Here is a 27,276-nt window from a genome sequence, read left to right on the forward strand (position 1 = left end):
CAAATGTATTAATTATTTTCATCTATGAACACTGTCGTCTTTGTGAATCTTGTGACACCCCGAGCCCCATGTCAATTAGCAGTATGTTTTCAAAATGCCACCAACAACATTACCATTTAGAGTAAACGAATGTCACTTTTTAAAAGTTTAAATTTATTCACTTCCATCACTGTTTCAATATAAGGCTAAAGTTTTGAGTTTAAAAAAAAAAAAAAAAAAGAAAAGGCTTTTTCCTCAGCTTTCCTGGCATTATGCCCAGTGTTTAAAGCCTAACAGTTGTCCATCTGCCTCCTGTGGCATATCATGACAAGAAGCATCTAGGAAATAAGGTCAGACTAGGGAAAATTTGTCTAGTTGAACACAGACTCAAACTGATCGCCAAGGGGCAGCAACAGCTCAAATAAACCACAGGTTGCACCTCTAAACCGGGACACGCTGGTCCGGCAATCTCTGTGGTCCTCTTGCACCATGGATGTTCCAGGATGAGAGAGTATTGGTGTACTGCCGGGAGGCTGCCCGATGCAGGGCGAGGAAGCACAGAAGCTAATGCGATGTGGAGGGGTGAGGAGCCAGGAAGCGGACATGCTGCTGGGGGGATGATATGGTGGAGCTGTGAAGCCCAATATGTGGCTCAGCTGGGCTGGGGAGGGCTGGGAGCTGGCACATAGGTCAGCTGGGCTGCTGGCATGGGGAGTAGCCAGGAAACCTGGCCTGAACTAAGCCAGTCTAAATTACTTCAATCAGCCATCAGTGCACCTAACGAGGTTTGGTGACAAAAGCATGGCAATGGATGCATTTGTATCTCTAGGGAACATATACTGCAAAGTTGAAATCATATATATAGTAGGCCATTGTCTGTGCATCTGTAACTGACATACACAGCCATGCCCCCTGGCCGGATACGTCAGCGCCCCGCCCCCCTTCCCCTGACTCCGTGGCGGCTCAGCCAGGCGCTGCACCGCTCGGCTGGGCCCCGGCAGGGGAGCAAGCGGTGGCAAGCGGCTGTTTGGGGTCCGCACTCCCCATGCGTGGGGAGCGCGGATCCCAAACGGCTGCCACTTGCTCCCTCACCAGGGCCCAGCTGAGCGCTCCCAGCTGAGCGTGCCACAGAGGGAGGGGAAGGGGGCAGGGCTGGCCAGAAAGGGGGTGGGAAGCAGAGCTGGGGGGGGGGGGACATCAGGGGACTGTGGGGCTGGAGGGGAGGATGGGGGGGCCTGGAGGAAGGGGGGTGGGAAGCAGCGCTGGCGGGGAGGGGGGTATCCGGGGACTGTGGGGCTGGCCAGCAAGCAGGAAGAGGGGGCAGGAAGCAGAGCTGGGGGGAATCAGGGGCCTCTGGGCTGGACGGGAGGAGGGGGGGACGGAAGCAGACCAGAGGGGTCAGGGGGGTGCAGCCACTGGCAGCAGCCGGAGTCCTTCCGGACGCACCCCCGGGAGGCGCTCCATTTACTTGCCAGCAGAAGCCTGGCATGGGCCAGGTTAGGAGCCACTCCCCCCACCCAGCTTCTGCTTGCAGCCAGAGGCTCCCAAGCTGGGAGATGGGCCACGATTGGCCCTGAGAGCCTCTGGTCCCGTGCAAAAGCCGGGCGGGGCGGGGGAGTGGCTGGGAGTTCCGGCCCCCGCCCCACCCAGCGTTTGCGAACGACCACAGGGCTCCCAAAGCCAATCACATGCTGCCTCCCAGTCGCTGTCCCCCTCCTCTCCCCACCCAGGCCAGGCTTCCCTCCGGCAACCAGCCAGAAATTCACAAGATACCAGACATTGCACATGTCCGGTATTTTCTAAATTTTTCTACCAGACAGACGGTGCAAATACTGGACAGTCCAGTACCGTGGTCCCCAACACGGCGCCCGCGGGGGCATTTCCATGCGCCCACCAGGTGCTCAGGGCTGGCCTGGCCCCGGGCGTGCGGCGCTGGGCGGGGGGAGCGCCGGCCCCGGGCATGCAGCTATGGGGGAGGCCGCCCCCAGGGCGCAAGTGTCCCCGCCCCCTGGCGCCCGGCGGGCGAACGACCACGCCCCCTGGCGCCCGGCAACCTTGAAAGGTTGGGGACCACTGGTCCAGTAGAAAACGGGACACCTGGCAACCCTAGCCCCGGGCGGCAAGCGGCTGTTTGGCGTTCGTGCTCCCCATGCATGGTGAGCGCAGACCCCAAACGGCTGCTTGCTGCCACTTGCTCCCCCACTGCGGCCCAGCTGAGTGGCGCTGGCGCTGTGCTGCTCAGCTGAGCCCCTGTTGGATGGGTGGGGGGGGGGGCGGAGTGCTAACATACATGGCCAGGGCCGTGCACGTCACCGCCCCCCCTTCCTCTTCCCACCGTGGCACTGAGTGGTGCGCCCCTCAGCTGGGCCACTGTGGGAGAGAGGAAGGGGGAGTGGTAACCGACAGCCCCACCCCCTGGCCGTGTATATCACCGACCTGCCCCTCCTCCCCTGCAGCGGCCCAGTTGAGCACGCAACACTCAGCTGAGCTGCCACAGAGGAATGGGAAGGGGGCAGGGCGGTGATGTACACGGCCAGGGGGCAGGACTTTGTACATCACCGCCCCCCTTCCCCTCCCACTGTGGCACTCAGCTGAGTGCTGCGCCCCTCAGTCGGGCCGCCGGAGGAGCCAACAGCGCAAGGGGCCATTTCAGCTCCCCTGCGGTGGGAGGGGAAGGGAGGGCGGTGACGTACATGGCCCCGTCCCCTGACCGTGTACATCACCGCCCCTGCCCCCTCCCTCGTGGCAGCCCAGCTGAGCAGGCAGCACTCAGCCAAGCGCCACGGCAGGAGGCAAGGGGAAGGGGGTGGGGAGAGATGGAGGGCAGAGAGGCAGGAGGAGGAGGAGGAGGAGAGAAAGAAAGATGGAGAGAGAGAGAGAGAGAGAGAGACACAGGAGGCGGAGGATAGCTGGGGTGCGGGTAGGCAGTAGGAGGAGAAAGAAAGTGCGCACACTCAGGAGAGAAGACCCGAAAATCCCGTCTTATAACGGGCTAATTGGCTAGTTTAGAAATATTTAGCCTGCTTAAGATGACTATTTTTTCCTATTTGGAAAATGTATCATTTTATTCACCAGTTGTTACTATTGGGAACTTCACTACGGTGGTGAGCCATAATTTAGCCCTTTGGAGTTTTCAGAGTGGAAACTCTGATCCAACATCTTTAAAGGTAAAGTTCCTTAAGAAGACATAGGTTTTGAACTTGGCCAAAAACAAACAAAAAATTATAACCCTCAAATTGTTTTTCTGGCAGGGTTTGATAATTATTTATACATATACACATTGCCCTAAATGCTCATTTGGTGGACAGTCTAAAAATATACATTTTTAAACATTAAGAGCTGAAATACAAAAAAAAAAAACCACCACCTCCCCCCCAAAAAAACGAAAACACCACCGTAAAATGAAGTGACAGACTAAAAGCCCTATCAACATCTCAGGAAGAAAGTTCCTTGGCTTATTTCCTTAGTCACGGCCATATCCCAGCCATCCCGCAACCCAGGTGTCTTTCACTACCCTGGGCACACCAAAAATGTCTTCTGCCTGTCAAGCAACTGGGGACACAAGGCTACTTTTTCAAAACCAATCATAACATTGTTTAGGTTGTGTTCTTCCTGAGCAAGAAAATGTTAAAGTGTCAGTAAAAAGGAAATATAGACCAGATTAAAGAACAAGACTTGTATCTACTTTGCACTACAGACAGACAGTCTCAACTCCCTGAATCTCTGCCTTGTCTTAGGATAGGGTAGCCTCAGGGCTGCTATAACCTAACTTACAGTTACTTGGGAAGACCTTTGCAAGCTGGTGCACCTCAGGAACAAATAGATGAAGCACAGTATTCCTGGCAATGCACTTAGACCCCTCCCATATCCCTGACAACAGGGATGCTGCAGGGAGAATGCCAAGAGGATATATTTTACTGCCATCGAAGAGGTGTGGGCAGTTTTCTCTGCTTCTGTACTACTTGGTGACATGTGTCTACACTGCAGAGCTTTTCCAAAAACACTTCACTTATGTCCACACTGCAATCGTGTTCTTTCGAAAGAAAATAAAAAAGAACAGAGGGGATTTTCTGACATTGGTAAATCTTTCAGAAAAAGATGTAGGGGGACAGGGAAGAGGGAAGAGCACAGGTGTCCTCCTGGTGGCCACTCCGTCCATAGTCCTCACAACTTAAATGCGAGAGAGCATCTACACTGAATGGATGCTATCTTTCGAAAAAGCAGATTGCTTTTTTAATGTGCTTTTGCTGAGCAGATGCTCCCTTTCGGAAGAAGTTTTCGGAAGATCTCTTCCGGAAAAGCTTCTTCCGAAAGATGCCTGCAGTCTAGACACAGCCATAATGAGAGAAGAGCAAGTCTGTGCATCTGGCCTACAGAAACAGTTCAACAGTCATGTTCCCCCCCCCAAAAAAGTTACTTTTACATTTCAGCCCACTGATGTATTCAATTTAATGTTCTGGAGTTCAACTGGAATTATTTTCAACTGCTGCCTTTTAATATTAGATGTACATAAAGGCTGTGTCTAGACTGGCCAGTTTTTCCGGAAAATCAGCCGCTTTTCCGGAAAAACTTGCCAGCTGTCTACACTGGCCACTTGAATTTCCGCAAAAGCACTGACTTCCTACTGTAAGAAGTCAGTGCTTTTTGCGGAAATTCTATGCTGCTCCCGTTCGGGCAAAAGCCCCTTTTGTGCAAAACTTTTATGGAAAAGCATCCGTGGCCAATCTAGGTGCGCTTTTCCGCAAAAAAGCTCCGATCATGAAAATGGCGATCGGGGCTTTTTTGTGGAAAAGTGTGTCTAGATTGGCCACAGGCACTTTTTGCCGAAAAGCGTTTTTCGGCAAAAGCAAAAGTGCTTTTCGTGCCAATCTAGACGCTCTTTTTCGCAAATGCTTTTAACGGAAAACTTTTCCGTTAAAAGCATTTCCGAAAAATCATGCCAATCTAGACATAGCCAAAATGTTTGAGACAAAAACAAAACTTTGCAAAAAGCAAACCTACAAAGGTCCAACCCAGACTAAGTACCTTCTGGGAACCCATTATACAACATGAAGAATGAAAATCAATACACTTTGTCAATACACCAAGATCTCTAACAAAGCAGCATGCACCTCCTCTCTGCTCCCATGTATATATGCAACTCCTGTTACTTTTAACGGAAGCACAGGTACATAAAAGCCAAAATTATATTCTCTCCAAAAAGCGTGCTGAAGGTCCTTGGCACAATGAAACCACTGCTGTTTTGATGAATCCATTTGATGAATGCACTTGGGCTATCTATGCTAAGACAGTGTGTGCAACCCATGTGCCATTGGGTAGCCTTCTGCTGCATCTATATGCAACACTTCTAAGGAGAACAGGAAGAGGAAGGGGTCAGAGGATCTAATATACATATAGTTCTTAACTCCAAATATACAGCTCATGTCTCAGTGAAGGATCTATCCAGAAACGTAGGTAAATATATGGTCCTCTTTTTCCATACTGTCTGATGGACTCACACAAAAAGTCATGCACTTTTTCTCCCAACATCCATGTTGGGTAAGTAGCAGTAGTATTTTCAGTGGTACAGATGGAAGACAGGCACAAAGAGTTAGGGAGTTTGATATATAGAAATGCTGAGCACCTAAAACCCATATGACATCAATGCTAGCTGTGGGTTTTCAAAACCTCTGAAAAATCAAGTTCTAATGGCCTGTTCCATAGCCTTTGAAGTCAACACACATTTTTATATTGGCTTTAAAAGGATTTGATTTATGCCTTGAAGGATTTGCCTAAGATCATACAAGTCTGTATCAGATCTGGAAATTTACCTCTGATTCCCAGCTCATTGTTTTAAACATAAACCCACATACTCCATCCTGTCTTCCTGTAATATAGCACCACATCTAAAACATGGGGTCTGATTCTCCATAGTCTCGTACCTTGCAGTCATATACATTTGTGAAGAGTTCTTCACTGCAATTCTGATTTGGTAGCATTTCATACCTACTTTACACACATGGAAGTGATCAGAGAAGGAACGGCAGTAGTAAATCAGGCCCAGAGTTTTTAATGTAACTAATATTCAAACCCTGGCCACTTAACTTTTCTATTCTAAAACATTATAGTGTATTAATTAAATGAGAATAAGATTTCAATTCCCTATTGTAGGAATCTTTGAAAGGATTCTCCCCAATTTAACTGCTCTGCCATTTTTCTGTGGGAGAATCATATCAAAGAGTGAGTAACCTTTTCTAACCTGACACATGGGATGCTCTGAATTATTGGTAATTCTCTTTAGCTTTGTGCTTAGTAGAAACAGAGGTACTTGAGGCTGACATCTAATATACCTGAGCTTCAAACACAGCCAAGCAGCAATCATTAAATGTCATTGGTTATTAGCTTGAAATGGTTTACAATAGACAAAAAGACCTACCTCAAGGTAAGGGTCAACAGTTGCTCCTTTGACTTTACCAAGTCTCCTACTTTAAAAGTAGTCGAGCCCAGAAAGTTTCGCTACAAAACATAGGGAGAAGAGAGAAAGGAGGACATCATTAATTTCTCAAGTTTTAATCGTTTCATTTTCAGCCCATGTCTGCAAAACTGTCTTTAGAAGTAAGAGAAATTTTCAATGGGAACCCACTGGCATGATGTATTATCCTGTAGAATGCCTTCATACATCTGACACCATTTTCAATACTGTGTTAAGCATGGTTTACACAGACAGGAACCCATCTTTCTCATTAAAAACAATCAGACTGACAATCTGACAAATAGCAGGCAGTAAAATGAACACCCACAGGAAAAGTTTCATTAGGTTTGAAGGGTTTCCACCCCCCCCCCCCTCCGCCCTTCAAGTGTGTATCACAACAAATGTTAAATTTTAAATGTTTTACCAATGTTCTTCTTGCTACAGTAATTCCTCAGGCCCTTAGGCATTATCATCTTTGCACTTGAGATATTAATATATTTGCTTCCTGGAGTTATTTTTATGTTGGGCTCAATACAAGTTATTATTAGAAAAGCTGTATTTTCCAAGTTAAGAGCCATGCTTATAAGAATGTTTTTTAGCTACTTCCAACCTAGGGTGGACCAACATTATTCTAGTACAAGTAAAGGGAAATCCAGCTACATTTTCTAAATTCTGGTTGACCTACTATGCTTTAAGTTGTCTTTCTTCCAATGTCAGCCTTCTGCATCCTCAAGGATGTTTATGCAAACAGCAAACTCAAAACATTTTTTCTCAAGAGAACTTTTTACTCTCTCACCACTCATATTTCTCAGCACAAAATCTTCATATCAGTTGTACAAATGAGTCTTCTTATCCCAATAAGAATGAATAACCTGAAAACTTCTGCCATGATTTTTTTTAAATATGCAGCAACTCATGTGAATAGAGTACAGATATATTAATTAAGTCTCATCAACTATGAAAATAACTGAGAACAGGCATAATTTTTGCATAATATCAATTTTATTCTTTATTCATTTTGTAAGGTTAAGAAAAATGAAAGGTCTAGCAGGGGTGGGCATTAATTTTTGGTAGGGGCCACTCCAAGATTTTGGAAAGTGGTCAAAGGCCACACATTTCTGTAGAGGGAGTGGTGGGGTCTAGGATAGAGTTTGGGTGCAGAAGGGTGCACAGGTTCAAGGGATCACTCCAAGCCACTGGATCTGGCCCACGGACCACCCTGCCAGGATGCTCAGACACACAGCTGCCATGGTTTAAAGTGCAGTCCAGGTGTCTCTTCACTCCAGAGGGAGAGGGAGGCTTCATGAGATCTTCCCTCCCCCCAGTCCTCAGCTCCTATTGGCTGGAAACAACTAGCCAATAGGAGCTGAGAGATTGGCCTGGGGGATGCAGCAGCACAAGCCTCCCCTCACTCCCGGAGCTGAGAGCCACATGGAGGGAGCATCCTACAGTTTTAAGTGATCTGGAGATGCAGCAGACAGGGAGCAGAGTCCAGCCTACTTTGGAGATGTTGCAGGGCTGCTGGCCAGAAGATGCTTAGGTAAGTGCCTCCCAGCCAGAGCCTGCCTCTGGCACCCCTGACCCTCCCCTAGGTCACCGTCCGAACCCTCTACTCCAGAGTACCACCTCCCTGCCTCAGGTCACAACTCCCTTCCAGACCTTGTACTCCCTCCTACACTCCTCCCCTAGGCCAGAATCTGCTCCTGCACCCAGACCCCCTCTCCCTGACCCTGAATTCCAATTCCCTGACTCAGGTCATAACCCCCTCCTTCACCCAAACTCCCTCTAAAACCTCATACCATCTTCTGAACCCCATGTCCTTACCCAATGCACCCTTTTGCACCCAAACTCCATCCTAGATCTCAAACCCTGTCCACCAAAAAGTGTGGCCCTTGATCGCTTTAGAGTGGCACCCACCAAAAATTATTGCCCACCCCTGCTCTTGGTGCTACTGGTACACAAATTAATAGTGATAATTCCTTGTATGAACTGAAGAGATGAAGAATAAGCATTTTGCCTATTTGTGAGTGGCCCCACACAAGCAAGGCCCTAGACCACTGCAAAAAGCTCTCAGTGGAATGAGCCTTGGTTTTCATATCTAACAGCTTAGTTCAATATAACCGTTCAGAGTCCAAAACATTTTTTCCCCCATTTCATATCCTTCATTTAAAAATACTTTCAAAATAAAAAAATGCTAGATGTCCCAGTGATCCAATGGAAATGGGTTACTCTTCCTTGCAATGGGCATAGCATTTGAAAAAGTGCCTAGTGGATAGCTATGGCACCAAACGGGGGCTACATCAAGATAGTATATTACATAGCAATGTGAATTTTTCACATCCCCTGACCAATGGAACTATGTTGACCAGGCCTTGGATGCCTTTTCCTGTGCTGGCATAGATGTGCCCACTTTACTCTAGGTCCTCAATTGCCATGCCAATTTACAAACCAATACAACTTTGCATGTGTGGTTTAGAGAGGTTTGAAAATTGAGATTTAAACAACCTGAATTATAGAATAGCTAGAATGCTCCTCTATAATTTTGCTATTGCTGGCGGGACAAATTACAGGAGATTTGTGCTGAATAGTTTGATTAATAATCCAATAATCACTTACTTAACCAAAGGAAAAGGAAGAAAAAAATCCCATGTCTGCGGTAGCCTCATGAAAGGCTAAAATGCAGATTATTCATTAAGATTTAAGTCTGCAGCCATATTGCACATTTTTCAAATGCATCTTTTTGGCATTATGCCAGGGATAAACCCTAGTAGTTCAAGGAGGAGGATCAGCGCTTCAGGATAAAAATCAACTTAAAATCTTTCCAGTCTGTAGTCTGCTGTTTGCCCAGCTGTTATTTTGCTATTAGTCAAAAACAGGTATGTATAATGTATGTTTTGACTCCAGTCAGAAAGAAGCCAAAGTAGGCACTGGTGCTACACTCATGCGAAAGTGGTAAAATGTGGTCCAGCCAGAGTCACCTCTCCCTCTTCCACTCCACTGCACCCAGAATTGTGCAGAGAGAGATAGAGTTGATAGTGTGTGACTCCACTGGGATTCAAGCATTGACTCTCTTCCTAGCCATGAGGTCTTGGGCACAGAGAGGAGCCAGCCAAATACTCCTGCAGGAAGAAACAGAAGCAACCAAAGCTGGAATCTCTGGGGAAACTGTCAATGGTTTTGAGTGAAAATTCTTTGTCTTGCACTGATTGGCTGTTTTCACCAACCCTCTCCCTCCCTCCCTTTTACTTCACACCTGTCCTTATTGTCCTTTCCCTGTGCCTTGTTCCCCTCACTCCCTTTCCATTGATTTTTCTTTCTCCATTTAGCTTATCCACATCCTAAATGAACTCACCCCTCAAAAATATCATGCAACTAAAATGACATTTGTTGCTATCACATGTGTTATGCCCATCTTCCTTTCCCTTCCCATCTGTCTTGTCTATTTAGATTGTGAGCTCTTTAGGGCAAGATCCACCTATTTCTCTGGCTTTGTGCAGAGTCTAGCACAACAGGGCTCTGTTTCTGGCTGCCTCCTAGGCAATACTGTAATGAACATGCTTAAGTTATACTAGAAGTAGGTAGGGTCCCATGACGGTAGGTCAGGCAAAGAGAAGGGTGGGGGAGACACACAGATTCTGAATTCCAATGGTGAACAGAGCAAAAAATAAAGCAGAACCAGCATAATTTGCTAGCATGGATTTATTATTATTTATATATCACTATCACAAGTAACCTTGGTACTGTACATCTCCCAATTTACATTGTTTGCAAAGTTTTTTGATTTAAGGATTTTGATTTAAGGATTTTGTTTTAGTGCTAATTCCCTTCCCATTCTAATTCTTATGTCTCCCTTTTCCCAGCCACAAAGAAGAGTGTCTATCAGCCTGTGCATACTGTCAATATGCAAGAGTGATTCTAGATACCTTAGCATGCAACCTGGGAAATCTTATCATTATCAGACCTTAACAGGGATGCCCTTTTTCTTCAAGCCTATGGAATTTCAGTTTTATCTCTTATGCACACAGCTAACCCTAAATCAGGAGAAACACAATGTTCCCCCAAAACTAGGCCAGTATCACAATAAGCTCATAAAATATTATCAATGTCATTGCTTATTCAGACTAGGGATGTTAAATAGAGAGTAACTGATCAATCAAATAGTTGATGCATTTTGTATCTACGATTCCAGTGCTTCTCAACCTTTTCTTTTATAAAGTACCCCTTTTAAATAAATTATAAGTACCCCCAGTACCTACAGTTTTCAGACAGCTTTTTTTCTACCATTACAACACATTTGTTTAAACAAGTGAATCGTAGCTGGATGGAGGATGAACTTTTTGGGTGTAAAAAGTACAAAAATAATAAAACACTGTAAAACTTAACAAAAATTCAGTTTTCTCCAAATTTCAGTTGTGTTGATGACTTCTCTCGAGTACCCCTAAGGGCACTCGTACCACTGGTTGAGAAACATTGTACTAGTCGATTAGTCAATAGGGCACCTTCAACTTTGAAGTGTAGCAACAGCCCAAAGGCAAAAGCACCCTGTGGGACTCCCTCACTGACCCCGGGCTCCATGCGGCGCTGTCACTTTCAAATGCCGCATTGCAGTCTGAGGACACCCCAGCTGGCCCTGGGCTGCACACGGTGTTTCAAAGCAGCAGCGCCACACAGAGCCTGGGGTCTGGTCCCAGGCTCCACACGGCGTTACCGCTTTGAAGTACCCCCATCTTTTCCCTCTTGCTGCCTCGTTCTGATAGAGGCAGCAGGGGGGTGGGGCGAAGCGACTAGCTGACAAGCTATCCAATAAGCATAGTCCTTCACATCCCTAATTCAGACACCAGAAGAACTGTTACAGCAATAACTGACCTTCCATTTTTTCCAGGTATGCCGATGGTGGGGGGAGGGAAGAGGAGTACTGCCCCAGAGCCTGCTAATTCAAAGGGGCCAAGCCCAGGGCTTCCAGTTGCCGCTGCTGCTACTGTGGCAGCTGGAGCCCTGGGCCCTTCAAATCAGCACCTGGAGAGTCATACTATATGCTCTGTGCTGCTCTGAGGGATGGGGGAGGAGCACACCATGTTCTGAGCAGTGTAGAGGGCTGGCTGCCCCGGCACCGCCCATTTTGGGAGCATGGAGCTGTTCCCCCCCCCTCTCGTCCACCCCCATCTTGCCCCAATCTTATTCCTGAAACCCAAAGGCCATGCTGTTCAAGGGAATGTGAGCCCAAGCTCTTTATCTAACCCAGACTTCTTGCAAGACACTAACAGTAACTTTAGAAAACTGGCATCAGTATAAAAATTCTCCTCAAGGAAAAATCCTGAAGTTTGGAGTCAAGGGGTAAATGTGCTAGAATCTGTCAGCCTCTGCATGTATTACTGCTGTCTCCTATTAATTTAATCCACTTCTAATGCAAAGTAAGTTGATCATCTCCATAGCTAACAAATTACTTACCCCAACATCTGTTCTTGGTTCCTTGTGTTCCGACAGGACACAGGTGCGGACCTGGGAAAAACAAAGCAGATTTTGGTTTGGTATTACTTGAAAGGGGAATAAGAGAGATTTGCTTATGGATTTCTTTCCACTGCCTTCTGACATTGTCGAGGGCTATTTCCATTCCAGTACATTTCTAAACATTATTTTCTTTTAATAATTTACTACTTTAATTTTTTTGGCATCAAGCCCAAGTCCTATTTGAGGAACCCATTTATCACTCTGAAACTTCCTCCTTCCTGCAGAGAATCAGGACTCTGCTCAACTGCTTCTTTCATAACTTTAGACCTTTAGTAAAATGACTGTTAGGTTATAAAATATTTTACAGCCTCTTTACCTAGAGTCACTCTCAGCAACCTACATTTTTCAAACAGTACAATGCCTCATGGATATGAAAAGGTGGATTATATTGCAGTTTCTCCTACAAAAGTCTATGCTCTCGTGTTCACAGTTAAACACTTCACATATGTATGTATGTATCTTGGAGTTTTCTAGACCCTAACTTGGACTGGTTTAAATCAAGGGCATGTTTTAAATCAGTTTAGTTAAACCAATGCAAGCACATGTGTTGATACTCTTCAGTTTAAAAGTTGCTTGTTTGATTCTTCCATAGGAACTGAGCCATATCAAGGAGGAGGGAATGTTGATCTCCTGTATTCAAAGCACCCAACCAGAAGGTGGGAGACCCACAATACAGTTCCCTCCTCTGAACAATTTCAACAGGAGAGACTGAGGAAGTCCCATATCAGAATACCCCGTAGTTCAACGGCTAAAGCACTCTGAGAAGTGGAAGATGCCTGTTGAAATCTCTTGCTCCCCCCTCTTCCCTGGAACAGAAAACACAATGGAACCTGACAAGTGCTCTCACCATTGGATTCCACTATCATGTCCTCCTGCTGTGAAATTTTGAATGGGACCTGATCTGGTTGGTGACCTCTGAGCATGCCTGCTGGATTAGGTAACTCAGGGAGATAAATATCTATTTCCCCCGATCTGTAAATTGTGCTGGAGCTTGGGCAGGAGGTTGGCATCCAGATACCTAAAGGAAGGCAACAGCACGCAGAAGCAGAAATGTAGGTGCAGAGGAAACTTTGACTGTGAAAAATTAGGCACTAAGTGAGTTTAAGTGCCAACAAGATTATCAGTGGAGCCAAAATTGGGATTTAGGTACCTAACTCTGCGGATTAGGTGCCTTAGTATCTTTGTGGATCAGCGTTACCCCATTAAGGGATAATCTGATACCATACAATTATCTCCTCCCCACATCTCCTTTGAGTTTATCTGTGTGCCTTGGCATTCATGGCAGGCACAGTCCCTATACTTCATTTTAAGAACAGGGCCTCTAGCTGTCCATGACCCCTTTACAGGATGCAGCTTTGTTATGTGCATAACTATGCTTCATTTTCCCAACGAAGACCAAGCAAAATTTGGCCCAATATTCATTTTAAGTATCTGTTGTTTTTCCAAATACTGATACTTGTTTGTATTTTTAATATTTATATAATTTTCTTATGTGTAATCTTTGAATAAGAGTTGAAACTAAGGTAGGTCTTTCTAAACATTTCTAAAGTTGGCATCTGTGATAAAAAAAGACCCTCTCATTCTTAAAAAAAAAAAAACCCACCCCCCCCCACACCACACACACACACACACACACACACACCACTCCATCTGTGAGTTGAAATATGAAATATACTGTTGGGCCCAGAAAAACAAGGCCTGGTCAACATTATGCTAAGGAAAGTTAACAAAGGCTAATTTCATAGGCCTCTGAGTACTCTTGACCAGAACCAGGAATATGGTTCAAACAGAGGCGCACCCTCCATGCTGGTTTAGGTTATAAAAGTAAGATAAGTGATAAATTACATATTTGTACCTACTGTAAGTAGAACAGCTTGCTTTGGGAACTGGTCAGTAACTGCCTGTTTCTGTTCCCCTTCGCTAATCTTACCTCCCTATTTTTGCCCTTTGTTTGTGCCCAACTCCCTTGTCTCCTTGTTCCTGGTACCTGCCTTTTGAGATTGATAAGAAAGTTGCTGATGCATTATGAAGCACTTCTGGCCACAATGAATGGTTGGCCAAGATATGCATAGATATTAAAAGTTTTAGAAAGGGGGGTAAGTGGCTTGGTTGAAGAGCTTATGACGCGACGGAACTGTCTTTATAGCCTACCTGTTACTAAAAACGGGGCTGGTTCTCTTTGGAGACGGGCCGCTCTCTATTGTTGTGTGCACTCTTCAATAAAGAGCTTGTGATTGGACTTTGCTGGTGTTGCCTGTCTCTTTGCGGTCAGACAACGAACCGAGCCGTCAGGGCTAGAGTCCCTGACAATACTTCAAGGAATTCTTTCCTTAAAGGTGCACAGCATTTGGGGTGAGAAACCTCTCTCTTCTCAGGCAGTTGTGACGCTATATTTTTCACAGTAAGAAGAATATTTCTTTCATAAAACCGTGGAGACAAGCAGGAAAAATGTTACATTTCACCCACTGAAGGAACAATCATCTAGTCCACATTAAGAATTTATAGGAAGCCTCAGTTGGATATTAGATATTCCTGTGTGTTTCTATAGTTATAAACTTGCAGTTCAGAGGAATACTGCTTTTAGGCAGACCACTTATTCCTATTTTTCACACAAAAAGTTAATATTTAAAATTTAGAGTAGTTATAAATTTATTTTCACTTGTAAAACATGCAGTGTTTATGTCACTTTCTCTTAAGGCATGTTTTACTTAACATGTTTGGACAAGACTAACAAATTTCTGAAAAAGAAAAAAAAAGATTTTTGCACCCTTGACATCCAATGGCTTGGTTACAAGTATCAGAGGGGTAGCCATGTTAGTCTGAATCTGCAAAAACAACGAGAAGTCCTGTGGTACCTTATAGACTAACAGACTTACTGGAGCATAAGCTTTTGTGGGCAAAGACCCACTTCATCAGATGCAAAAGTGGTTACAGTTAGTATACATTTTTAACAAAGTAAATCTGTGAACTAGGATAACTAAAAAGTAACATGTGGTCCAGAGTTGCAGTGATGTAATCCCCTTTCCTTATTAAAATGATTATAAACAATTAATTTAAGTAATATGAGCAAACAAATTGTTTAAGAACTACAGCACAAATTATCTCTCCTTCACTGATTTCTATGGAATTGTGTTTACATCCAGATTCCTGTTCAACAAAACTTTCAAGTCATGTTTAATTTTAAGCATATATGTAAGTCTCATTATAACTGTGGTTCAACTGATTTGCTTAAATGAAGTCCTTGGGGACGGATGAAAAAAAACTAAGTAGATGGTGAGTTCTGCAGAGTACTTAATGTCCTCTGCTGTCACAGAATTCAGTAGAAGTGGAGAGGTCTCACATCTCACAGAACTCAGAACATTGTAAGACTGGTCCTGTACTCAATGCGTACTGTCCTAGTTTAGGAGAGCATGTAAGCACTCTCTTGGATAGAGAATTATTTCCTGAATTGGGACCTATATAAGGCAGGGATGGAGGAAACACATAAAACTCCAAACCTACAGTGCAGACTGCTCTGTGGTAAAAACACCCAATTTCATATACAGGGAATTAATCAAATACATGAAAATTTTTGTTGAGGGATTAGTTAGAAAAATTGTCAATGAGTTTATTTTTATTCAGCTGCATTCACGCACCTTTCTTGATCACATTAGAATGTATATTTATGCAAGCTAATTTTTCTACAAGCTAATTTTTCTTAAGACTAATGGCCAGAGAACAGCTGCTTTTTGGTTCAATAACAGTATTCATAAGTGAATATAGGAATGCTTATGATTTTATTAGGACTGCTCAGAATTTTAATTGAAACTGTTCTTTCATAAAAAACAAACAGTTTTCAACTGAATGAATCTAACAATCAAAAATGCCTGTTTTTTGTGGAAATTGTCAGGTTTTTTGTCAAATACTGGATATATATGCAGATATTCCATGGTACCTCATGGGAAAGTCAGTTGAATTGCTTAGCACATCTACTTTCCTGTCTGGGCTGGGCTCCCCATTGGATAGCCTCTCTCATGAGACTCCCATGATTGATTGCTTCCCCTCACCAGGAGGGGAAGCTAGGATGCATCAGAGAGATGTAGTCCAACTGGGCAGGCCAACCTACAGAGGAAAATGGGAGCACAACACATCTTAATTACATCTGGATGAGACACTGTACTGGCATTTTACAGTTCAATGATTCTGACTTTTGGTCAAAATATTGTTTTGAGGTTTTTTTTTAATTCTTCATTCAAAAGCCAAAATGTTCCAATCAAAGCAGAACCTATTTTTCAGCCTGTTCTTTCGTTTATGGCTGGAAAGACACAAACTCTTTTTTTTTTTAAGTTTTGGATAACAGTAAATATAAACAATAATATGACAAATTAGACTTTACAAACAATAGTAAATAGTCAAACAGTCTCAACAAAAGGGTGACTTGCAAATAACTCTCAGGCTGAAAAATATTTACATATATTTTCCAAAAAATTATAAATAACTAATACATTTGTCAAGGTCAACGACTGTGCATAATTCACAAAAAGGAAGAAAAGGTAATTCATCTGATTACTATGAATAATTCACCAAGCTCTAGACTCAAGTCATGATAAAAAAAATGAAACGATTAAAAAAATATTTTGAAAAGCAAATAACCTCACAGAACAATTCATAACTAAAACTACTGCTACGTTTTGGAATCTCATTATAAACAGGAAACCCTCACCTTTGCAAGGGAATCATTCGGCAAATCTAAAATTATGGTCTACAGCTATTTTAATCTCAGATACATGTTACACTATCAGAGGGTATGTTTTTCTCTGATTTTGAGACTAAAAGAGTTTGTATCCTCTGCTCTGGAACAAGACGGAGCAAGCCTTGAAAAAATTACTCCTTTATATGCAGACACAATAGGTTTTTCAAACCAGCAGAAAAAGTAAGATGCAGTGCAGTGCTCTGACTTGTACTTGCTTGGTGGGTGAATGGAAGGACTGTTACTATTACAAATTAGAAAGACCAAGTGTGTGAGGTAGTATCTTTAGTTTCAGTGCTCACCCACCTGGTCTCTAGTATCCTGGGGCCAACATGGCTATAACACTACAAACAAGTACAAATATTCATTAGAAATTTTAATCTGTTTACCACACAAACACAACATAGATCACACACAAAGAATCAGGATTAACATTAGAATATAAGCCATTTTCAAGTGTGGGTGCTGCCAATATCTAAGTGTCAAATTTGTCCATGTATAAAAGGTTACATTCAGTTTCAAAGTATCCTTCCTGTAGTCCTTTACCAAGATGTAAGAGAGAATATTGCATTATTAAACAGGGCATTTATTTTGGTCAGTCACAGCAGACTAATTCATACCTACCCTACCTTGGAGAACAGTTGACTGAGCCAGTCTCATTACCAACACCTCCCCAATGCTATAAAAGAATTAGGATGATTAAAAAAAAAAAGACACCACTTTTTATTCTTTATATCTTTTAACACAAAATTGGCAATTCATTCAAAGTGGCAGCGAAAGAGCATTTCTTCTCTTATTTGTCTACTTCACGCCTGAGTTAAGTTCAAGCCTCTCCAAGTCAGTTTATAACTGAAGGCTTAGTTGTATATAGTGTATTTCTTTTCACAACTTGAAATCATAATATTCACAGGCTCGATTCAGCTCTCAGTAACATTGACGTAAATCCTGAATAAATCCACTAGCTTCTGAAGTAGTTCACACACTACTTATTACTCTGAATTGCACATGTATTGTACTGTTCATACCTTCTATTATCTGCTCCAGCCATCTCATAATAAGATTTGTGTCACATTTAGGTATTATGAGAATACATCATGAGGTGGAGGAGTAAGATACACTGCTGAAATATTCTAAGCCAGTGGTCTCCATTTTTTAACCCCAAGATCACTTTTTCAATTTAAGTGCAATCTAAGATCTACCTCAAACCCAAAGACCCCTACCTTGCTTCCTTCCTGGCCCTTCTTTGAGGCCCTGCCCCTGCTCCACCCCTTCTCCAAGGCCTCACCCTGCTCACTCCATTCCCCTTTCTCCCCCATCCTCACTCACTTTCACCAAGCCTGGGTAGGGGATTGGGGTGCAGGCTCTGCTCTTGAGCCAAGGGATTTGGCGTGTGGGAGGGGCTCCGATCTTAGCCCAGGGCAGGGGATTGGGCTCCAGGAGGGGTTTCAGGATGCAAGCTCTTGGAAGAGTCTGGGTGCATGGGGACTCACATCTGGGGCAGGAGGTTGGGTGCAGGACGAGGTTCAGGGCTGGGACAGGGGTTCAGGAAGCAGGCTATGGCTGGGCACCATTTAACTGAGACGGTTTCCGGGTGATGGAACAGAGGGGTGAAGGCGGCTTACTCCTGCCCTGGCCCTTCACCACTCCTGAAAGCAGCTGCCATATACAGCAATGGCTCCATCGTGCCATGTGCTGTCCCTCATCTACAGGCACTGAGCCCATGGTTCCCCATTACTGATCAAAGGGAGCTGCAGGAGTGGTGTCTGCACACAGACACAGCATGTGGAGACCTCCTGCCCTGTCTCTCAGGGGTTGCAGGGACATGACAGCCACTACCAGGGACAGAAATGACCATAGGGATAATTAGTCCTGCCACTACCTTAGGCACTCACTACTCAAATAATTAAATTTAAATGTAAAAGAGAAATGAAAATTATAAAATGCACAGATCAGTCAGAAACCAAACATCACATTTTGCAAGCAGTAAAAGTAGCAACAATAGCCCACCAAGCATGCATTGGGTTGGTAGAGGAGACTGAAGGACAGTGTGTTTGTGAGAATGACAGATACACGCGCGCACACACACACACACACACACACACTGCATATGAGTGATAGCGATTTGCATTGCCATGCTCTCTCCATCCCCTTTCTCTATGTATGGAGATCGGATACAGAGGAGGAGGAGGAGGAGGGACACCCTGACATCAGCACTCTCCTCCTCTTCTCTCACACCCTGCATGGCAAGTAGGAAGCTCCTGGGGGGGGAAGAAGAGGACAGGAGCATCATGATAGTGTGTGGAGGGGCAACTGAAGCACCAGTGTTTGATTGGTTTGGCCAGAATCACCTGTCAGATGCTCCAAGATCTACCAGTAGATTCCGATCTACTAGGTGGTTGTGGGGTAGTCTGCACTACCCTGCCTTGGCAATAACTGGGGATGTCTGCCTTGTCCAAAGTGTGGATTTCTGTCCTGTTTCAAGTCTGGTGCGCCAAAGCACACAGGCAGGGCCCGAGAGGGTCAGGAATGGTTTTGCATAATGCAGATTTAGCTTGGTACACAAGACCACATCAAGAACACAGGACAAGCAGCCTTGTACTGGGACTTGTTTTTGATAAGCAAAAAGTACAGATGCAGCCATGAAACTGTCAACTGCGCACATAGCAGCAACATCCTGAGGAGCAGGATTTACCCCAAATAGGGCATTTTACATATCCTACACAATATGTAATGAATTGGTAAATATTGGCATGACCAAGTCTCTCTCTGCTATAAATTGGGTTTATTAAGAACAATCAATGGGAAGGAATGGGCAGGACTGACCCACACGTCCTGCTCAATGTAACCAGAAGTAACTAGGCCCCTCACACTAGTGGCCAAGTGCACGGAATTCCACCGTGTGGGAAGAAACAGAACCACGGCCTCCTGCCTGACACTGCAGATAGCATGCAGGTAAAGTGTAAGTGAATTAGGCTTTATTATTGTATATAGTAGGTCTTTTAGTAATTGCTTTTGCATTGCCTTGCACTGCATTAATTGCTTTAGAATTTATACAATTTAAGGTTTAAGTTTTATAGTAACTGTTCTTAAGGCTTGTAAAACTTAAACAACTGTATTAACTGCTTAAAGCTCAGAATAAATAAGAAAGTGGTTAAGTAGCTCTGAAGTGTACTGGTTTCCCTAAAATAAATCGAACCACATGACAGTGGTAACCACTGTTGTAAGCTGATCTACAGGCTTGGCTATGCTAGCTTTTTCCAATAAGTCTCCCATTGATGGTATTCCAGATATGGGCAGATAAGGCAGTCATTTTCATTGACAGTTCTACTCCCATTTTATCTGGACTTACTCTGAGACAACACCTTTTCTGCGTAGACACTTTTTGCACTAGTTTTTTTCTGGTATGGACATTTTGACTGGTAAGAACAGTCACTGAAGACAAAGCTAGCAGTAATAGCCTTTACAAAAGATGCACACTGGGGTGGGACCATACCTGTGCCACCCACACACCTGCAGAGCTTGCCAGAGAACAAAGGGAATGCTGGCTGCACCTTCCTTTAGGGTGTCAGAGCCAATGCTGCAGCAGAGTTGACCAGAATCTTGCATCAATCTCTTGCTGCAGTACAGCAGCTCTACATACTCTTTTACTCAGTCTAGCTACATCTATAAAATGCCATGCAAACGAATTGTGGCATATAAATAGTAAGTAATACTACTACTGCCATGAATAGAACGAAATTTAATTGCCATAATAAATGTGGTAGAGAGAATAAGACTGCTGGAGGGTGTTGAGTTGGCCCAGGTGTCAAACTCTAATAAATTGTCACTGCTGCATGGAAAGAGTCTGGAATGAATACAGATGAATGGTCATGTGCCAGAAACATCAGAATTAGGGATGCGTTAGCTCTTATGACAAGGAAGAGGTGCAAAACAGTGAAGAAGTTTGCTGAGGACACAAAAATGGAAGAGGTAGCAGAACTCACTAACACTTTGTTTCCTGATGGCCACTTTCATCAAACTTTAGCATTTCTGGTTGAAGACAGCTAACTGAAACCCAAGACTTGAAACCACAGATAATGAGATTATACTAAAAACAAAAACAAAACAGAGCCACCATGGAGACACTGATAATTAATTTTCTCTACAACTATGTTAAGATTTGGAAGTTGTAACTTACTGCATGATTGCTGGCACAAGTGAAATTTTTCAAATTTTTTACACTAATTATGCCGTATTCCCCAGCATTTAAAAAAAAAAAAAAAAAAAACCACCACAGAAGAGGCTCCCTTCTAATATAGTTGGTGGATTTATTTTTAAAACAAGGTATTTGAGACAATGAACAGTTGCAGATACAATAGTATTTCCTCTTCAATTAGAAGATTAACTCTTTACTGGACAGTTTAAATAACTTCAGACAGCAGAGAAAGACATTGCACTTAAACAGCTGAGTCAGAAACTAATTTAGGGAACAGCAGGCATGACTAACACAAAATTTAATACCAGAGAAGTGGGAAATAAGAAAACAGGACTTAAGATTTCCACCGTACCTCTGTGCCCTGGCACAAGGTGGATTGTGTGTCTGCTTTTGTTTGGATTGGGTTACATGAAGGACGACAATTTCAAAGAAGATTAAATGTATGTACCTGAAGCGCCCAAATGAAAGGGCAAGCATACTGACATACAGCTCAAAATTTTTAGTAGATGCTGCTTAAAGGTCAGATCATGGCTCCTCTTATGGAGCACTAGCTAGAGTAAGGAACACTTCTCCCTACTTCCGCTTGCCACCCTCCCTCACTGCATTAGCCTGCTAAGCTGTGGACAGAATTTCTCCTCCTCCCAGGAGAAATTTTCAAGAAAGATGAGGAGCAGGAGGACATGGAGTTTTAAAGAGGGGTCACAGATTGCTCTCCTCAACTCATATGCAACTGGCAATTCTCAAGAGATATTCTATTTCTGTGAGGCAGAATGACTCCCAATACTTCCCTCAGGGCAACTTGTATCTGCACCACACCCAAATTCAGGGCCGTGGCTAAATAGTGAAGAGAAAATGAAAAACAGATATTTTTCCACGTGAGAACTGAGGTCAGCAAGAGTTGAACCAATAGTATATGGAACTTGATGTATAAATAAAGGAGAGGACAAAATAAATTGGTAGCCATGGATAAAAGCCAGGCGAGTACATTAGCAACAGTTGGGGTGGCAAATGTGCACCTACGCTTACAAAAAATTCCATGCTTCCTCAAAGTAACACCCTTTGTTATTTGCTTACCTTTCCCACTTTATAAAAAAAAAAAAATATCGGAGATAAATTTCAATGCAACATATTTAGAAAACTCCATTTTGTTTTTCTTAGTGTTATGCTCAAGTCAGCCATAAGCCCCTTCCACCAAATCAGTCATAAAACAATATAAACGAACAAATGGAAAGGCCAAAAATATAATTGCAGGGATTATGAAAATCATATCTTAATTATAACAAAACCACTGTATCTGATTCTCTGTCCCACAGCTACTTATTTGACAAATAACTTATTCTTGAAGACACAAACCAAGTTCAATTTGTATCGCACAGTAAAAGTAAATATGAAAAAGCTGTCAAGTCTGCCTGTGTAAATCCAGATAATTTAATAGGTTTTCACTATATGCAATGAAAAATATGAAAGAAGGGGAAAGGCCTATTTATTTAACTTGCTAATAAGGTACACAGTATAAGCAGGATGTTCATTTTTAAACTACTGTATTTGAAAGAACATTTTTTCCCACCAATAAAGAGCTGACACTGTAATTAATGTATACGAGGGAATAAAAGTAATTTGAAGAAACATGTTCTTGATAAATTAAAGGTAATTAACAATTGAGCCTCAGCATCATTAAAAATAGATATTCACCTGATGCTATTAATTAATTTCTTCTTTACAAAGACTCAGGGTACAGATCCTCAGTGGGTGTAAATTGCTGTAGCTTCATTAACTTTAGTGGAGGAGGGGGAAAAAAAAAAATCACACATTGTTGTACCCAGCAAAACTACAATTAAATACAAGTCCACACTGTCCCTGTAACTTCCTTTTGACAGTGGAATCACTTTCATTGGGTTCTGAGAGTAGATGCAGGCAAAAAAGACGACCTTGCCACGTGGTTTCAAGGCATGTCTCCCAGACACCAAATAAAAGAAAACAGCAACCAGAGGTAGATCAATCGTTAGGCAACTGACACACAGGCCCACTCAGAAAAATGAAAAAATTAATGTCAATAAAGTCACGGTTTACAGCTGTTAATTTAACTGCATGGTAGTAAAGGCACCATTCACCGCTGTTAATTTAACAGCATGGCAGTATTTTCGTCTCTTGGAAAAAGAATCCAAAAGGAGGCAGATGCTCAAATGCCCCACAAACTGCTTAGTGCACTTTATAATGAAAGGCTCTGTGGAGCTCAGTGATCACATACTGCTTAATGTGCTTACAAGAGCTATGCTGTATTCAGAGTCTGGTTCCAATTGGCTGCACATAACAAGAGTTTCACAGCATCTTGCCCAGATTCCGTCTGTTAAGATCAGCCCCTCAAGACATAGCTACTTATGCCACAAGCTCCAAGGCAGCAGCATAACTTCACGGAAGGTGCCCACAGTTCAGTAAACAGCCTGGCCACCACAGCAGAGGAATAACACTCTTTTGAGGGTCTTTCATTTGTAAGCATAGATGACCTTAAAGCAAGTGACGGTGACCCAACTATAATTTTGACCTGCAGCAGCCCATGGCAATCACACAAGCTCTCAGACCACACACACATCTCCACAATAAGGAAATGACATTGTACACAGTGAATCATCCAGAGCTTTTCACAGTGGTAAGCACCAGTTGATACAGTCAATATTGATCCGAGGAAACTATATCATTAACTGAAACGTACATACATTACTGGCAGTGGTTGCCACTCAAGTTTTTTATGGCTCAAAGCACTTAAATATTTGTCATTATATTGCCCGATTTTCTAAGAGTAGAAAAAAATACATCAATGGTTTTCCACCTGTCTCCAGTTATTTTTTTAACGAAATAAAGGTTAAAATACTGCACAACTTATTTGACAGTCTATACACAAACATAGTTTTTTAATTTTACATACCATAGCATGGTAGATTTTGTATCCATGAGAAAGTAGTATTTTTTCTTAAGCTGCTAATGTTCTTCACACAAACTTACAAACCATAGTGCAAATTAGAGTAAGGGATAAATAAAAGTTAATGAGCAAAGAGAATGCTGTCAAATATTTGAGTACAAAAACTTCTCTCTGAATTGCTGATGAACAGTGCACTATTATGCAGGTCATCTCACAAAATGCTGAAATGAATTAGCTCAAGATCCTTATTCCTAAATGCAGTAAATATTCCACTGTACTTTTGAACAAATAAAATTTTATTTTTGTGTGTTCCATTTTACATGTTAAAGTCCATAGCTTATTGTTTAAAATACGTTCAGATTCTAGCCTCAGAACTCTTAGTACAAATCAAAGCATCCTAACGCCTTCAATAAAATGCAAGCTACACATAAGATCTGCACTTGATATCGGTGTTAACTGTAGGTATTCAGGTATTCCTAACATTCTTAGTTCTTGAAAACATACACCAACATTCAATTCATGAATTCAAATAAATTATACAAACACAATTCAAACATTAAAACACAAAAACATTCTTGTGTCTCTAAGCAACCCAAGATCTTTCAATATTTCATGCATAGTTTCCATAAGGCTTCCTGGCTTGGGGGAGCACTTGAAAGCTAGAATCTTAAAATTTTAAATTCTTTGCATCTGGAACAGCCCTGTCCTTGCTATACACATTCTAAATCATCTTACTTTAAAATCTGGTATTCCTTCTTTTTTGGTGTCTAGAGAGTCCGATTATAGAACGACTCCTACATTGAGAAGCAGTTTGAACTAGCTTAATTATGTAATAAAGCAACAAAGCTATCCACTTGTCAACTCCCTGAGAAGGAAGAAGCAAAGAGAACTGCCAAACACAATTTCCCAGTCAAAAAAGCTAAATACTTTTGCATTTTGTTCATTTAAAGTGAATTTCACTGCAAGCCTTCTGCAGTAATTCAGTGCCAATATACCAAATCCATGTTATGGACGAACAACTTGCAGAGTTGTGTCTACACTAAGGAATTGAAGCAAGAAAATTCCACCTGAGTTAGTACTAGTTCAACTGTACCACTGAGAGCACTCATAAAGATGGGACCCCAGATGCTTAAAATGGCTTTATCGCTCAGGAAAAAAAAAATTAGAGTGACTTGGTGGGACCTAAATTGATAGAACGTAGCTACTGTAACGTAGTTATCCTAAAATTAATAAAAACTCAGTGCTTGATCCCACAGAAAGCCTTGCAAGCCAGGAAAGGTCACAGATTTCAGCTCTGCAGGAGGTCTTAAGCTATTCAATTGAAGCCCACCAAAATGACTCCTCATCTCCAAAATAATACCTCCTCCCCTCAAGTAGCAGAGCTTCCTGGGAGATACAAAACATACAAATCTATCTCCAACATCCACAGTGCTTACTTCCATCAAAACCCTAGACACCCACCCACAAACACCAATTCAGCAAGGGAAAGTTAAAGTGCAACTCTAATATGTAGAAACTCCTTCATGGATAGGCAGCAGTTGCAATGCTAAGGGCGTAGCCTCAGAAAGTCAGGAGGGAGGTTTAAAAAACCCCACATGACAGAAAGCCCTTTCATTTTGGAAGGGGTTTCTAATTAGCAGTGAGCTGTGTTGTTTAAGGGGGCCCAATTTTCTCCTCCAGTTGGAACTAAAAGGAAACAATTCCCTCTGGATCACCATAGTAACGGGGATATAGGATTAGACAAGCAGACAGATAATCATGTCAGTCAGAGAGACCACTTATGTCTAGCCCATGGTTATGCCTCCTCAGATAATAAACCTTCCAATATGACAGAAAGAGCTGCCAGGCCCCATCACACTGCTTTTTTTTTTTTTTTTTTTTTGCAATTCACTAACATTCAGCCAATTCACTGCTTTTTTAGGACAGCAGGGGATTTTCCTCCTCAAGTTCCTGGATGTCGTAGCTAGGATTTCAAAGTGTATGGAAGTCTCCTTAGGCCAGGGACACAGCTTTGGAGAAGGACGTATTCGTTGACCATTGAAAGGGGGAGAGTTCCTTATCAGAATGAAAATTAACCTTCCTGAACTTGCAGGCTGAGATGCTTCCAGAGCTTCAGCATGCTGGTATCTGAGGAAGGGAAGGCATTTCTGTTGATGTAAGCCCTGCCAGCGTCATGTAAAGAAAACAACAAAAACATGCCAAAATGTTCAATAAAGTGGTTTCAAAGTTAAAGCTGGACAAAAGCTCCTTTCAGTGTTGTACGGGATTCATATTGCTAGGGGCACATAATAGACTAAAAACAGACAAATGCTCAGCTGTTATTTGTAGTTCACAAGAACTAGAGTGCTTCACTGAGCAAAAAGAGGAAAGAAATTACATTTACTAACTGAAACTGCTAAATTACCAACTAAAATGATCTCTGCACATCAAATAAAGTCAGATTTTACTCATATTAAACAGAATCACTGAAGACCATAGAACTAAATGCTAGGGAGAAGGCTACAGAAGCAGACTCAAAACTCACCAGCATTTTGTAGGTCCTGGCCACATCATGATGTGGTAAGACCAAATGCTATCACCATAATATTACCAATAGCTTTTTACAACCTGGAATATTTCTGAAGGAGAAAGTATTCTGCAGCAATAAAGATTTAGAGAAACCCCAAGTAACACAGCTTTAATTTATTCTGCATCCTAAAGACAGGGTGTGTTTGTGTCACCTCCTCCTCCCCCAAGAAATGTGTTACAGAGTTTTATGTTAATATGTAAAAACTAACCACTGGTGACATGAATCTGTTTGCTCCTTTAATAATCTTTTATGCTATTAGGTAAAAAAAAACCACATCCAACCTTGAAATCTTCATACTTGAAATTAGCCACCTAAATCTATACATACAGTTATCCAAATAACTGGCCTGTTTTGCAGAAGCATTGAACACCATAAGCTTCCATTGAATACAACCCTTCTGTGCAAGTCACCATTCTGTAGGGAGACAAAAAAAAACCTGGAAAAAAAAAGTCACTGCTGACATCAGAAGTGATTGGGGCAGTGGAGACTCCCTGGTAACTCAGGCTATGTCTAGACTACAAGCCTCTTTCCAAAGAGATCGTCTAGACAGCAACCAGTATTTAAAAAAACAAAAAATGCTTTTTCAAAAGAGCTCCTAGGAAGTCTGGACGCTCTTCTGAAAAAGCACTGGTTGCGTTCAATAACGCCTTTTTCCGAAAGAGCATTTTTTAAAAAAGGCGTTATTCCTCATAAAATGAGGTTTTCCGCGGTCAAAAGAACCTGCCGGGTTCTTTCGATTTAGTTTCGAAAGAACATGACAGCAGTCTAGATGCAGGTGAAGTTTTTTCAAAAAAAGGTCATTTTTCGAAAAAACCCTGTAGTCTAGAAACCCTCAGATAGAAGGCCAGGGTCTATTCTGAACCTGGAGCTAACAGGGAAGTCTAAGAATAACCTAACACCACTCTTTTCCCTGTTGCTTGTTACAAGA

The 27,276-nt window shown here is 42.7% G+C and overlaps 1 protein-coding gene across 5 annotated transcripts in view; it reads right to left on the reverse strand.

The window, feature by feature from the left end:
* Positions 1–27,276, reverse strand: part of INPP4B (inositol polyphosphate-4-phosphatase type II B) — a 476,735-nt gene that overhangs the window by 186,403 nt on the left and 263,056 nt on the right. For all 5 annotated transcript variants that reach the window (XM_075929898.2, XM_089777992.1, XM_089777993.1 and 2 more), the window contains 2 exons: positions 11,879–11,929; positions 6,395–6,474 (listed from right to left, as the gene is read on the reverse strand). In XM_075929898.2, coding sequence (XP_075786013.2) covers positions 6,395–6,474; positions 11,879–11,929 — 131 coding nt within the window. The remainder of the gene's footprint in view (positions 1–6,394; positions 6,475–11,878; positions 11,930–27,276) is intronic.

Source organism: Pelodiscus sinensis, chromosome 4 (assembly GCF_052426305.1).
Source record: "Pelodiscus sinensis isolate ZL-2025 chromosome 4, ASM5242630v1, whole genome shotgun sequence".
In the NCBI taxonomy this organism is placed as follows: Eukaryota; Metazoa; Chordata; order Testudines; family Trionychidae; genus Pelodiscus; species Pelodiscus sinensis.